The sequence below is a fragment of the Vombatus ursinus genome, unplaced genomic scaffold, assembly GCF_900497805.2.
Source record: "Vombatus ursinus unplaced genomic scaffold, bare-nosed wombat genome assembly UNPS02010219.1, whole genome shotgun sequence".
In the NCBI taxonomy this organism is placed as follows: Eukaryota; Metazoa; Chordata; class Mammalia; order Diprotodontia; family Vombatidae; genus Vombatus; species Vombatus ursinus.
In genome coordinates, this window is record NW_020949997.1 from 5,188,734 (window position 1) to 5,204,915 (window position 16,182).

Here is a 16,182-nt window from a genome sequence, read left to right on the forward strand (position 1 = left end):
CTAACACTCCTTTACCAATGCTGTTACAATAAATTCGGCCTAATGAAAAATTTATAAAATTCTGTAAATCTCCATGGAAAAGAAAGGAAATAATCTAAAGAGATCAATACAGATGCACAGGGAATTTACTGACCAAGGCAATTTTTAAAAGGCATGCACAGAAGGCAGAAGTAATTACAAGTTATAGAAGATTAATACAAAAGGATGGCAAAATCCTTAAGAAAAGCTTCAAGAAGAGCTAAAGCTCAAAACGAATGGAAGCTAATGAGAAAGCATTAAGATAATAAAAAAGGATTTTAAGTTATATTGGGGAAAAGAGAAGGTTCCAAAAAAGGAAAGGCCCACTGCTCAAGGTGGAAAGGATGTGAACTGAGGGAAGCAAAACAACTCCACCTTTATTTTGCTTCTGTCCAAGAGAAAGACTCACAGTGCCTGGCACAGAGTAGGTGCTCAATAAATGATTGATTACCTGAACGAGACTGAATAAAAAAGGCTCCAAGAGGAGCAGGGAGATGGTAAGAGTAGCTCCATGCCCTTGACAAACTACATCCTAAGGTACTGAAAGAATCAGTCGATTTTCTTGCCCAAAGATAAAAAGAAAGGTCCAATACACAATAAAACATTTATAGCAGTTCCTTTCACAATAGCAAAGAAATGGAAGCAAGTAATTGCCCATTTATTGAGGGACAACGAAACAAACTGTGGTACATAAATGGAATGAAATTTTATTTCAAGGTAAGAAATGATGACCCATAAATATAGAGAAACATGGGAAGACATATGAACTAATACAAAGTGAAATAAGCAGAATCAGGACAATACACAATGACTACAATAATGTAAATGAAAAGAACGACAAAAAAAAGAAACTGAACAATAAATAACTATAATGTTCATGCTTGCCCTGAAGAGGAAGAAATGCACTTCCCTGGCTTCCCTGCAGGAGGTGGGAGGCAATAGGTGTGGAACGCTGTCAAACTAGTAAAGGTTAGTTGTGCTGAACTGCTTTTTCTCCCATTTCTTTTTTATTCTTTGTTCCAAGAAATAAGTCACCAGGAAGAAGATGTACTTGGAGATATAAAAACAAAAACTATCAATAAAAAAATTTACAGGAACAAAATGCAAGGTTTGGAAAAGATAATAACACAGAGACAGTATAAGTATTATTATTCCCATTGTACAGATGAGGAAACTGAGCCAAGAGAAGTTAAGTGACTTGTCATGGGTCATATAGTGGCTGAGGTGGAACAAGAACCCAGCTAACTTGTCTCCTAGCCTTCTGCTTTTCTCAAAGCATTATACCACTCCACAGAGATTTAGAGCTAGAGGAAATATTGCACCTCACCTAGTCCAAATCCCTCGATTTGCAAATGAGGAAACTGAGTCCCCAAAAGGTCATGCAGCTTGCCCAAAGTAACAAAAGTGGCAGTCCCAGGATTATAAACCAGGTCCTCGTCTGACTACAAATTCAATACTTTTTCTATTGCACCATGCTGTGTCCCCTAACTATTTTTCCTGAGACAAAACAGCAACTGTCCTTCAATTCCCTTTATCGTTCCCTACTGCCCAAAACCAAGGACCCACCCACAGGTCCAAACCATTCACTGAAATGACCACTAAAAAAAAAAAATAATCCTGTCAGAGATATTTACAGTATGACCCTGGGTAAGTCAATTAACTTCTGCCTGCCTCAGTTTCCTTATATGTAAAATGAGGAAGGGAAAAGAAGGAAGAGAATAGGCATTTATATAGTTCCTACTATGTGCCAGGCACTGTTCAAAGTATATAATAAATATGTCATTTGATCCTCACAACAACCCTGTGGGTGGATGATGCTATTATCCAGTTGAAGAGACTGGGGCAAACAGGATATGCCCAGGATCACAGAGCTATTAGGTGTCTGAGGCTGGATTTGAACTCAGGTCTTCCTGACTCTATGCCTAGAACTCTATCCACTCCATTAGAGGCAGCGAGCCTCTAATAATAACAATAGTTATCTACCTCTCAGGGTTGTTGTGAAGATAAAATAAAACAATATTTGCACAGAGCTTTGCAAACCTTAAAGTGCTATATAAATGTTAGCTGATTTATTACTATTATTATTATTGTTGTTGTTGTTATTTATTATTTGATGAGGAAGAAAGCAAGTTGGGCAGTTTGTGCCTAAATGTTCCCTCCATGAAAGCTCAAAGAGTTTCTTTTCATTTGCTAATTAACTACTATTTAGATTAGGTATGAAATGTTTAACTTTTAAGTCATAGAGTTTGACAAAAATTCTGAAATCAAATTTATAACCCAAAATTCAGAATTCATCTAGGGAGGGAGGAATTATTTGTAATATAAACAATGTTATATAGGCAAAACTTAGCCTATTTAAGAAGGCAACAGTATTTTCGGGACTCATTTGCATTTAAAAATTAAAATGTTAACTACAAATAATTCTTGTCCAGTCCCCTCACCCCACAAAAAATTTTCATTGCAGTAGGCCCAGGTCCTGTGACAGTTGCTACAGAGGTTGGTAAATAATAACTATGACCTGTCAATCAGTACTTTCATTAACTCAAAATATCATTCCCTCCAATAATTGTCAATTAGTAAAGGGCAGTGACAGCCCTTTCAATTCACATTACTTAAGTTGTTGATTCTACTGTTAATAATACATAAATACTCAAACAGGCAGAGCAGATGAACATTACAAATCAAGTCCCAGACTCTCCAAATTTATAAAAGATAGAATCTCAATCTTCAAAGACACATTAGTCTTGTCCAAATACCCCATGGAGGAGTCTTTTCTGCAACATCACTGTTAAATTGTCCTCTTCGTCGAATTTGAATTCTTCAAGTAATGAAGAACTCACTACCTTACAAGTCAACTCTTTTCACTGTTGGACAGATCTACTTACTAAAGAGCTCTTCATAATGCGCTGAAATAGGTCTTCTCATCAGATCTATGCATTGGTCCCACCCTATGATTATATGGTCTATTTCTTTAAAGGGCAGGTAGGTGGCAAAGTGGATAGAGTGCTAGGCCTGGGGTCAAGAAGACTCCTCTTCCCGAGTTCTAATCCAGCCTCAGACACTTATTAGCTATGTGATCCTGGACAAGTCACTTAACCCTGTTTGCCTGAGTTTCCTCAGTAAAATGAGCTGGAGAAGGGAATGGCAAACCACTCTAGTATCTTTGCCAAGAAAACCCCAAATGGAGTCATGAAGTGTCAGGCATGACTGAAAAACCACTGAATAACATTTCTTTAAAAATTTAAGTTCATATGCCCAAAGGGCTATAAAATTGAGCATACTCTTTGATCCAGCAATACTACTTCTAGGTCTATATCCCAAAGAGATCATAAAAAAGGAAGAAGGACCCACATGTACAAAAATATTTATAGCAGCTTTTTGTGGTGGCAAAGAATTGGAAATTGAAGGGATGCCCATTAACTGGGGAATGACTGAACAAGTTGTAGTATATGAATGTAATGGAATACTATTGTGCTATAAGAAATGATGAGCAAGCAGACTTCAGAAAAACCTGGAAAGAATGCATGAACTGATGTTGAGTGGAGTGAGCAGAACCAGAACATTGTACACAGTAACCGCAACACTGTGCAATGATCAACTTTGATAGACTTAGCTCTTCTGAGCAATGCAGTGATCTAAGACAATTCCAAAAGTTTCATGATGGAAAATGTTATTCACATCCAGAGAAAGAACTTTGGAGTCTGAATGCAAATCAAAGCATACTATTTTCCCTCTTTTTTTTCCTTTCTCATGATTTTTCCCTTTTGTTCTGATCCTTCTTTCACAACATGATTAATGTGGAAATATGTTTAATATGATCATACATGTATAGCCTAGATCAGATTGAATGCGGTCTTGGGGAAGGGGGAAAATTTAGAACTCAAAATGTTATAAAAGTGAATGTTGTCAAAAGCTAAAAATAAATAAACTTAAATAAATAAATAAATAAATAAATAAAATTTTAAAGTGCAGAACTTTATATTAATCCTGGATGAAATTTAACCTTATTAGATTTGGCTCATTATTCTTGTCTACTGAGATCATGTTTCTGTTATCTAGTTTGGAATCACATACAGATTTAATAAGCATCCTATCTACGAACAGACATGCACGGGGATAGATAGAAAGGAATGAAGTAATCAAAGATCTGATTGGTGTGACAAGGGGCCAATTTTATGCCTCTATTCCCTCACCTCGTATTTTCGATCTGCCTCCGAGACATTGATGTTGTTTAGATTCTGTTCAATAGTTTTACCCTGGTGCTTCTTCTTGGGTTTCTGGACTTTTTTGATGGTCCCTGGTGCAACAGTGCTTCCATCTAAAAGAATAAGAGAAGACTGTACCTTCAGGAAGAAGACTCATCACCAAGTAGATAAATGAGCCAGGAAATCATAAAAGTGCCTCAGTATGAAAGAGGGTCTTAGCTTCAGCACGTGAGGTTAGCGCCAGGTACCAGACCTGCCTAATCCACAGTATACTAACATAAAAACTTAGATACCACATCAGTTTAGTATTTGTTTCTCCATATACTGCAGATGAGTTTTCAGTCACAGACATACCTCCTGACTCACAGACTAAGATGCTCACTCATTAGTAGGTAATAGGATATTCGTTGTTAGAAGGGGAATTCCTGTTTCCTGAAAGCTTTTAATCTGTGCCCTGGAGCTGAGATGATCTGAACAGGTATCAAATGTCCAACAATTACTAAATCCTTTAAAAACCAACACATGTATCAGCAGGTTCCTCCAGTAACTAACCAACTAAATGGTTTGGGTTTATTTTTTAACTTTATTTTTATTCTAAACTAAACAAATACCAAATAAAATGGACATTTCCATATAAATAGTAGACCAAGGTAAGAGGATTACACAAAACTACAGATTTCTATTACTTGCAGTTTGCATGTACTTAAGTATAAAATAGGTTCAACCTGTAGCCTTCAAAGCTGCCCTTCTTAAGAACTTCTTTCTAACCGATATATCACAGAGTTAGATGCCTTTTGGCATCTTCAGGCTTCCCATTTTTTAAAAAGCATTTGGGCTGGGACTTTCATAATTGGTCAAGGTTTAATGGCTTCTCATGCTTTTTCTATGCAAAATAATTTTAGCATCTGAGTATCCTCTTCATGTGGAAGTCCCTCAATCTCTTTTATAACAGACCCCTACCTCTTCTATGTTTTAAAATCGGTCACATTTCTTCAGAGTTATGCTTGACTTCATTCTGCTTTTGAAATCAATTGACTTGACAGCACAATTGCCTTGATAGAGAAATACACAGAGTAAACCTCTGCTCCCACCTTTCAAGAACCCAAACCCCCAACCCACCTGCCTCCTGACTGTCTGCTCCCTCTGCAGAGGGAGCATTTTTGCCTAGTCCACCAAGTACTCTGTATACATCAGCATGGACAGCATCTACTCGAACAGCATAGATCTTGGTGCTGGCATCCAGGGTGCCAGCAGCTACCTGGGGAAACAAGCAAGAACTGCATGTGAGGGCATGAAGAAAAAAGCTAGAGGCTACAAGCTAATGACTCCAGTGCCTTTAAAAAAATTTTTTTTTAAAAAAAAAGGTGTCTAAGCATGATGAAAAAAAGGTGTTTAGGCATGATGACAGAGAAGCAGAGCTACAGAAGATAAGGTATTCCATCCCACTTAAAGTACTGATTACAAAATTGCCCCATTTTAGGAGCTTAGCATTCCTGGACACACCCTCTCCTTCAGCTGAAAATACAAAAGGCTGATAGGTTATCCTCACCTTAAAGTTAGTCGGTTCAGAGTCTTTTTGTTGGAGAATTTCGGTCATAAAATCAATCAAGTGCAGACCAAAAGCATTCTTGGTGGTGATTTTCTAAAGAAAAAAAAAAAAAGCCAGAAAATTACAGAAAAGTTTGTTCTGACTCCTAAGTGAGGCCAAATGATGCCACCTCAGAGGAAGACTCTAAGACCACAGTCCTTGTCCTAGACTTGACTGCACCCTAAAGTTCTTGAAACAGCTTAACCAGATGCACAACCTCCCCACATATAACTGAGCAGACGTAGCATAGGTAAATGACAGGCAAAGCAGACAACTCATCAGGAGGTGGCTAAAAGGGCCACGTAGCAATCTCTGCACACTAAGAAAAATACCTTCCAGAATAAAATTATGAAATTACTACTGATCACACGCTTTTACAGTGAAATGTTAAAGCTAGTATTGCAAACCTGACTCTAAGTGATATCAGTCACCCCATTTTATAGAGAAGAAAATGAAGCAAAGAGCACCTGACTAACTTGATCCATGTCTCAAAGGAAAATCAAAGTGTCAGGGGAGACCAATCACAGAGAAAAGGATTTTGATGTGGAGAAAAAGTAACAGACATGGTAGAATCAAAAGTCTGAGAGGGGAGTCCTGGCTCTGTCACTGAGAAGAGTCACTTAATCTGCCTGAGTCTCAGTCTTCTTGCCTATAAAATGGGAACAATGATAATGTCCATGAAGTAGTTGTAAAAATCAAATGAACTAATGGAGATGCTATTATTGCAACCACCTATTACTATTACAGAAGAAAGAATGAGGGCCCCAGATCTCCAGGCAAGAAATCTGGGTATTACATAACACCTATCAGATTGGCCAACATGACAAAACTGGAAAATGATAAATGTTGGAGATGTGGAAAACTGGAACACTAATGCATTGTTGGTGGAGTTGTGAACTGATCCAACCGTTCTGGGGAGCAATTTGGAACTATGCCCAAAGGGCTATAAAACTGTGCATACCCTTTGACCCAGCAATAGCACTTCTAGGGCTGTATCCCAAAGAAATCATACAAATGCGAAAAGGGCCCACATGTACAAAACTATTTATAGCAACTCCTTCTGTTATGGCAAAGAATTGGAAATTGAAAGGATGCCCATCAATTGGGAAATGGTGGAACAAGTTGTGGTATATGAATGTAATGGAATACTATTGTGCTATAAGAAATGATGAGCAAGCAGACTTCAGAAAAACCTGGAAAGACTTGTATGGTCTGATGCTGAGTGAAGTGAGTAGAACCAAGAGAACGTTGTACACAATAACAGCCATGATGTGCGATGACTAACTTTGATAGACTTAGCTCTTCTCAGCAATGCAAGGTTCTAAGACATCTCCAAAAGTTTCATGATGGAAAATGCTATCCACATCCAGAGAAAGAACTATGGAGTTTGAATGCAGATCGAAGCATACTTTTTGCTCTTTTTTTTCCTTCTGTTTTGTTTTGTTTCTTCTTTCCTATGGTTCTTTCTATTGCTTCTAATTCTTCTTTACAACATGACTAATGTGAAAACATGCTTAATAGGAATGTTATGTACAGTCTATTATCAGATTACATGCCGTCTTGGGGAGGGAAGTGGGGAGGGAGGGGGAGGAAATTTAAAACTCAAAAGTTTATGGAAGTGAATGTTAAAAACTAAAAATAATGGGGACAGCTAGGTGATGCAGTGGATAGAGCACGCAGCCCTGAATTCAGGAGGACCTGAGTTCAAAACCGGCCTCAGACCAAACACTTGACAAATACTAGCTGTGTGACCTTGGGCAAGTCACTTAACCCCAAATGCCTCACTAAAAACAAACAAAAAAAAAACAACCTAAAAATAATCTAATAAAAAAATTTAAAAAGAAATTTAAAAAAAAAGAAATCTGGGTATCTCTCTACTTGCCAATGGGATAATAGATACTCACATTTTCAGTTGACAACTTGATGCAGGTGGAATAATGATCTGCAATCTGTGTATTTGTAAATTTAGGGACCAGTAATGATGGAGTATCAGGTTTCCTAAAAGGATAACACTATTAAGCAGATAGATAACACTATTAAGTGCACACATGCACACACATACACAGATACACATACATACACACATACAGAAATATCTTGGAGATATACAAATATATGTAACAATCTCACAGAATAAAAATCCACCCAAAACACATTTTAAGGTGGAGAGCCTAAAATTATACTCACCTAATAGAAGGGGATGCCACTGAATGTGGTGAATCCGTGTTACTGAGCTGTAGGTCAATAACTCTGGAGCGCCGTCTTTGCCTTCTCTCCCGTTCATCATCATTCTGAGGGAAGTCTTCAAGGACAGGGGTACCAGAAATATTTAAAGGTGGATGTTTGGATGTTGGGGTCAGGAACACACTTTCAGGTGATGAAATGCTGCTGGGGTGGCCAGCAGTCTCAAGCCCTGCGCTGCTCATTGTGACTAAATGAGGAAAAACATGATATACTCAGCATATATTAAACAAAACATTTAATGTCAGCAAGGGTAGTGTCTCTCAATACTTTCTATATGCCAGAGTTACACCACCTTTACTATAGACAGCAATTCCACAGACAGCAAGTAGGCTGTTATCAACTGAAGAAACATTTTTTAAGTAACTACTCTGTACCAGGCACTGTGTAAGTGTTGAGGTTACAAAAAAGAGGCAAAAGACAGTCCCTGCCCTCAAAGAATTTAAAATCTCTAGTGACACTTGGCAGCAAAGACTAAAAAATAGAAACTACCCTCCCCCACAATCACAGGTCAACATGGCCCACTTAAGTAGACGTCACAGTGGATAAGATGCTGGGCCTGGTGTCAGAAAGACCTATGCTCAAATCCAGCCTCAGATACTTACTAGCTGCGTGGTCTTGAGCAAGGCACTTAACCTGTCTTCCCTCAGTTCCCTCAACTGTAAAATGGGGTAATAATAGCACCTACCTCACAGAGTAGTTGTAAAGATCAAATGAGATAATTTTTGCAAAGCACTTGGCATGGTGCCTAGCATGTAGTAAGTTCTCAGTAAATGTTTGCTCCCTTCTCCATACCTCCCTTCCCTTCCAGGGAAGTCTGGTGAATAATCCTTACTGTGGGCTTGGGTGAAGATAGTATTGTATGAAGATACTATTATCGTTAATATAAAAAAGCCTATTTTATACTAGTGATGTCAGGAGAGAGGAGGAATAAGATCCAGAGTCTAGAGAAACTGTGTTCTATGTAACAGGTTTTATCTAGTAGGGTTTTAGAGGTATAATTTAACCTATGATTCATCTGAAACTAGAGAATAACAAGCTTCAGCATAAAAGTTCTCTACTGTAGTATTAGGCATACATGCAATGTTGTTATCAACAGGTCTCTTCTCCCCCAGTACAACTTAATAAATACTATTTGATTTGATGCTAAATACAAAGATGACCCCTCCCAGCTGTATCATTCACTATGTATGGGAAAGAGAAGGAAAAACCAGAAAAAAAAAATTAGAGAAACACCACATACTGCCCCCAACAAATGCTCTATTAAAACTTCTCATGGAGGGGGCTTGGAGCTGTGGACAGAAGAAAAAGTCCTGGTAAGACCTTACAATGAGAGGGTTCAAAAAGATGCAACATGGAGTCTTCATCCTACCTCTGGAAGCAATACTACATAGGAGTAGGGAAAGAGTTCTAGATTAAAATATAAACTACAGTTTATGGTTGCCCAATATTGACTATATGGAAGGGATGCTTTAAAAAAATATGAAAGAACACTGAATGCCAGATAGTTTTCCCTGAAAGCCTCGAAGACCTCAAATCCTGGCACATGCTATGACATCTTCTTCACAGACTTTAAAATTCAAACTTCAAAGAGTTTTTTGACATAAAAGTTTATTTTCCTCAGGAAATCCTGAACATTTTTCGCTGTGTATGATCTTAGATTTCTAGGAACTTATTTTAAGACCTACAAAGATAGGTCCTATTAACATTCAAAAATTGTCATTTTGCTCTATTTTTGTTCTTCTGGGAAACTAGGCTGCCAAAATGGAGTCTGTTTGCTTGGCTGAGTTGTGTCCATGGGGTTTAAACATGTCAGATTGCTATATAACTTATATAACAGTAAAAAGCAATCTTAATCCAGAAAGGGTGAAGAAATGCATCTCACGGTGTTCCTCATCCCTCCCCTAGCTTTCCTTGGAGAGGTGGGGGACCATGGGTATGGAATATAGCATAAGTTGTCATTTATGATTATTGTATTAGTTGGTTTTGCTTAACAGATTTTCTTTATCATAAGGCTCACCATGATGGTGAGGAGTATATCCAAAAAATGACTGATGAAAAATAAAAGGCATAAAAAAACTTTATTTTTTTTAAGTAACATATTCTTTTATTGGACCCAAACTTACCTGCAATCATTTGTCCCTTGTCCAGATCACCACAGATAATGCAAAAAGCACTGGATGTGAAATAAGGTTCTAGCTTTACCACTTAGTAGTCGGGCAGGTCACTTCATACCTCTGTAAGTCTCAGTTTCCTTATCTGTAAAATGGGGATAACAATGCTTGTACTAACCACCTTACAGGGTTGTTGTGAGGGAAGTGTTTTGTAAACTGCAACACATTATACAAATATGAGCTGTTACTTTTATTACAAATCCCAGGTTTGCCCACTCTATCCACAGACTTTACCATTTTATTGAATTTAGTATAATGTAGTGATGGGAGAGGGCAGCCAGGTAGTACAGTGTGGATAGAGTGCTAAGTCTGAAGTCAGGAAGACTCCTCTTCCTGAGTTCAAATCTAGCCTCAGAACTTACCAAAAGCTTGTGTGACCCTGGGCAAGTCACTTAACCTTGTTTGCCCCAGTTTCCTCGTCTATAAAATGAGCAGGAGAAGGAAATGGCAAACCACTCCAGTATCTTTGCCAGGAAAACCCCAAATGGTGTCACAAAGTGACTCAAATGACAGAACAACAAATTGATAAGTGGCTCTGGCCTTGCAGTCAGAAGGACCTAGGTTCTAGTCCCAGTTTCTACAGCTTGTATCATCATTTGACCTTGGGCAAGTCACTTAACTTCTGTTTTCTTATCCTTAAAATCTTTTAAAAAAATTTATATTTCCAACCACAAGGTTCCTATGAAAAAAACACTGTAAATTGCAGTGTATAAATCTTACTCATCCAATGACATACTCGTTTTCTAAACTGAAAAACCCTAATCTTTTTAGTTCTTCCTCATTTAACAGCCTTGAACCCCAACCCTTTTATTATTTTAGTTCTTTTATCCTATAGATGGATTCTCTAGTTTCACCATGTTTCTTTGTCAACTAGCATTTGATTGTATTGTTGAAAGGACGCTTTGAGTCTAGAAGACTCCCCATGTATGACTATGGGCAAAGCCCCATTGTTCCTCTTTGTACTTTAACCATTTCTTTATCCTTCCTTATGAGCAAGGCGCATGCACCAAGCAATTCATTCAATGTTTGCCCCCAAGTGCAAACACTAGAAATGACAGGAGCAGGGCTGATCTGGAGGGAAACAAGCAAAGAAACAGTACAGAAGTGACAAGCAGAGCAGATGCAACCTGAACAGAAAGACAAGGCAAGAAGCAGGAGTTGATTTTCCCCTTCAGAGGAGAAGAGTGTAGGGGATCCACCAGAAGGGGAAATTAAATTCAATGAGGACTTAATATGTGCACAGCATTATGCTAGACATTGAGCAAACAAAAAGAAAACAGTTGGATCCACCTAAAGGAAGGGCAGAGGGGGAGAGAAAAGGCATTTATTAAGCACCTATATAATATGCCAATATTATATGTGTCAGCCACTACACTAATGAGTCAGTCAATAAATATTTATTAAGAGTCTACTTGCCAGGTACAATGTGCTTAAGCGATGAGGCCACAACAGAGGCAAATAAAAAGTCCCTGACCTCAAGGAATTTACAGTCTAATGGTCAAAGGCAACAAGCAAACAAATAAGTGCAAACAAGCTTATATACAGGATGAAGAGAAAACAACTAACGAGAGTGAAGGCTTCTTATAGGTGAAATTTAGTTAAGACTTGAAGAAAGCTACTCTTACTTGATCCCTCACAAACAATTGCCTGGTAGGTGCTATTATTATCCTCATTTTACAGATGAGGAAACTGAGTCACATATAAAAGTTAAGTGACTTGGCCAGGGATACACAGCTAGGAAGTGTCAGGATTTGAACTTAGGTTTTTCCAACTCCAGGTACAGCACTACCTCAATAAGTAATTAAAACCGTTCAGGAGGGAGAAATCAGGAAAGGCTTTTTGGGTAAGGAGGCTCTGAGCCTAAAGTGAAGATGAGGAGGAATTAGTAATTTATCAACATGAGAGACCACGTGTGCAAAGGCATGAAGAAGGCAACAGTTTGATGAGGTCAATTTGGCTGGAATGTGGTCCAGAGGAAGGGCAGGTAAAAGGTGACATTGTTTCTGTGTCCTTTACTACAAAATTTAACCTGCTCTATGCCTGATATCCTCTTAGCCTGTTTATAGAAAACTGAGAGTTGCCTTTTAGGTGAGAAAAGTCAACAGACAAGCAAGGTTTTTTCAAGTTCCCAGGGTTCCCCTAAAGCAAAGAGACTGTGTGACTTCCTCCCATACTGTCAGGAGAAACCACCTCCTGCAATAGACTCCTTCAATGCCTATTTCTACGCCCTCCCCCCCATTTACATTCCCTTCCCTTTACCTACTTTTTCCCTCTTTTTCCCTTCCTGCCTTTGTATACATTCAAAAAATGTAGCTTTTCTTTACTTAGCCTCCCTTCCGTTAAAATAAAAAACTTTTTTTTTTAAGGTCGGGCTTTCCAATGTCTGAATGCCCCACCCCTCGAGAGGTCAATAACTCCAATAGCCACGCTCCCCGCGCAAAGAAAAGGAGCGCGGCCTCCCAGGGCCCATACACAGGTTTAGCGGGCTTTCCGATGACGTCGGGCAGATGTTCGCTTTCCGATTGGTTGGCCACGCCCCAGTCCCGCCCACCACCGGTCGCCCAGAAGGCCTCCGGCCATACGGTCTCCCTCCCTCCTCCCACCCAGGCCCCGCCAGCCCAGCCTAGGCGCCCGCAAGCCCTAACGGAACACCGGCTCGCGGGCGAACCCGCTTCTCCCGCTCTTCCGTTCTGCGCCCAGCACTCCGGCCCAGCCTGATTTCCTGACGCTCTCATTTACCCAGATCGACTGGTCCCATCGAGTCCAATGTTGCTCCTTCCCAAGAGCCGATTTGAAATCTCGCGCGCCCAAGCACCGCCGACTCTGTGTAACGGCCACGGGGGTGACGCACATCCGGGGGCGTGACCGGAGACAGCCTATCTGTTCGGGATTGGCTAATCTAGGAGGAGGGGCGGAATGAGACTGCTTTTGAGACGGAGTTACCTAGAGGATAACGCTCTGTGACCTCAGTAAAGACGGAGCAGGCGCTGCTATCGTTGATGGTGTTTATGAGTCCGAGTGTTGGCTCGGTGCCCCGTCTGGGGACCAGCCTGGACTTGGGGGGATGTTTCCCGGGCTCCCGCAGGGAACAGAAATCAGTGCCATCCTGGGTCCCACGGACAGCCCCATGACCCACCGACAGTCAGTCAACAAACGTTTATTAAGCGTTTACTGATGTGCCAGGCGCTGTACTAAGCTCTGGGGTGTTGTTGTAGTAGGTCCTTCGTTTTCGAAAAGGACCAGTGACATCATGGTTGATGCCTTGACTTGAATTGGATTTAAGTGAGGCAGAGTTGCGTAAAGTTCTCAGCTTCACTCACCTCCAGTCATCGAAGTCCAAAGTCTAGACGACTGTGGATGACCCAGGATACAAGAAAAGTAAAAAAACAAACAAAAAAACAACCAGTTCTCTCTCTCAACAACCTCACAGTTTAATGGGGAAGACCACATGCACACAATTACATACCAACAAGATAGTTATGTGTGTGTATGTATGTATGTATTCATATACACAAACACATATGCATGTAGTGTGTATATACAGGGAAGACAACATGCGAACAATTATGTACAAACAAGGTATGTATGCACACAAAAATATATAGGGGAGACAATGAGCAAACAATTACATACAAACAATACGTGTGTGTATACTAGATATACACATATAGGGGAGACAACATGCAAATTATGTACTAACAATATATATGTACACATATATGGGGAGACATGCAAACAATTATATATAAACAAGATAGATACATATATGTTTATACATATATAGGGTAGACAACATGCAAACAAATACAAATGATATCTATATATGTATATATACCTATAAAGGAAAAGACAACATGCAAACAATTATATACAAACAAGATATATATGTGTATACAATCCTATTTTCAATTTTTGTATATCTGATTATTTCCAATTTTTCATATGTATGTGTACGCATATATATACACATTTCCAATTTATCATAAATATGTGTATATATAGTCATATATGTATATATGATAAATTGGAAATAAAGGGAAGGCACTAGAATTATGGGGAATCAGGAAAGGTAAGAAGGATTCATCAGCCAAGAAGGAGGAAATGTGTGATAACTATGGGATAGGAGAGGAGGTCTTTAGATACCCAATTTTGTGTCATTGATCCCTTGGACAGTCTGATGAAGTCTATGGACTCAGAATAATGTAATTTAGTCAATAAGCATTTATTAAGCACTTACTAGATTGCTAGACACAATGCCAAGTGCTAATGTTTTAAATAATTGAAGAAAATGCTGAATTTCAGTTAGAGGTTAAGGAAAATATTTGATTTTTCTGCCATCTAATTTCGCTGAGCCCCCTGAAATCTCCCCACAGATCCCAATTTCAGAACCCCTGTTGTATGATTTCTGTGAAGGTCCCTGACAACCTTCCCCCTCCCACCTCACCTAGCACTTCTGCAACTCCCACTGTTAGTCTGTAAACTCCTTCAAGGCAGAGATCTCATGTTATCTAGATTTTGTATCTCCCCTAGTGCCTGGCCTTCTTCAGGACTCAGCTCAAATCCAGTCTTTCTCCAAAGGGGTTCTAGTTTTCTCCCCCTGTTGGTGTCTTCCCTCTTAGGTGACCTTCCATTTACACTATTTGTATATTGCATGTACATAATTATTTGTATATTCTCTCCCCCATAAAAATGTGAGATCTTTGCATCATCAGAACTTCGCACAGTGCCTGGCACATGGTGCTTGGCAACCTCTTATTGACTTGCTGACTAACATCTGCACAGAGTAGACAGATGCTAAGTAAATGTTGGTTGAATGAAACCAATTCTGAGTTGTCTGCCATGGCTCTGACATCAGAAAGTCAGAGTGGGGTCTTGAACATCCTTAACCCCATAGAGGAACTCTCCTCACTGTCTGGCTTTGGAATCAAGAGGCCTAGGATTGAGAGTCCATTGTTCCTTTCCCTGGGTGATTCAATTTATCTCTCTAGGCTTTAATTTCTTTATCTATAAAATGAGGGGTTTGGACCAGATTACTTCTAAGGTCCCTTCCTGTTCATCCACATTCATTTAGCTGAATCTTTCTAAACCTATTTTGACTTTCTGCTTTAACCACCTTTTAGAGTTGTTATTCTAAAACGTAATTCATGTTTAGAGAGTGTGATATTTCACTAATCTATTCTGATACTTGACTGTCTTAGGGTAAGAGAGGATTATTATTTTTTTCTAGCCTTAGAACATATAAATAGTTTCCTGCCTGGTACCCCATTCCATTGTCCTCTAAGGAGACAAACGCAAAGGATATGTGGTGATGGGAATTGGGGTAACATTAGAAAAGCCATTGAAGAGCCTGGGTTGGTGTCCATGTTCGGGTTAAGTGAAACAATACAAGATTCTAAGGCCATACTTTTGCCCTGTCCTAACTATCTGGTCATTCTTGCAGATCTGACTAAGAATGGTTCAATACCCATTGTACAGTACTCTCATTACATGTTGTTTCTCTGTTTTTGTCTCTTCAGAATGCTGTATCTGTTTTTGGCTGGTTGGGGCTAAAGTATGTACAAAGAGGTTACAATAATTTATCATTAACATCTGAAGCACAATACCTCTGTATAAAGAAGTAGCAGAGGGGTCACCTTTACAAATATTGCTTTTTGGACTGCCAAAAAAAAAATAGTATAAAGGTCTCCAGCAAACCCTATAGTCACAAATAGATATTCTCTTACTAATGGAATAATTCCGTCTTGAAACATCCTTAACCTGAGTGGAGAACTCTTAGATAACATGGAGTGTCATTTTTGGCTTCTAAACCTTGTCTAACTTGATGATATAAAACATTGAGGCTGTATGAGAAGATTTTGGAAATGCCTTTGCATTCATCCTGACTTAGAAGCAAATATTTTTTGGTTTCATGCATTTTGAGGAATTCCAGCTCTGTTATGCAATGGGCTAAGAACCA

General features: G+C 39.2%; 1 protein-coding gene across 2 annotated transcripts in view; it reads right to left on the reverse strand.

Annotated features, from left to right (window-relative positions):
- Positions 1-13,072, reverse strand: part of NCAPH (non-SMC condensin I complex subunit H) — a 41,019-nt gene extending 27,947 nt beyond the window's left edge. Inside the window, exons 1-7 of one of the 2 annotated variants that reach the window (XM_027853968.1) lie at positions 12,966-13,072; positions 10,179-10,311; positions 7,999-8,242; positions 7,716-7,809; positions 5,773-5,865; positions 5,343-5,481; positions 4,212-4,336 (exon numbers count right to left, since the gene is read on the reverse strand). In XM_027853968.1, coding sequence (XP_027709769.1) covers positions 4,212-4,336; positions 5,343-5,481; positions 5,773-5,865; positions 7,716-7,809; positions 7,999-8,242; positions 10,179-10,188 — 705 coding nt within the window. In that variant the 5' untranslated portion in view covers positions 10,189-10,311; positions 12,966-13,072. The remainder of the gene's footprint in view (positions 1-4,211; positions 4,337-5,342; positions 5,482-5,772; positions 5,866-7,715; positions 7,810-7,998; positions 8,243-10,178; positions 10,312-12,965) is intronic. The other variant, XM_027853967.1, reaches the window with a different exon arrangement.
- Between the last annotated feature and the right edge of the window lie 3,110 nt (positions 13,073-16,182).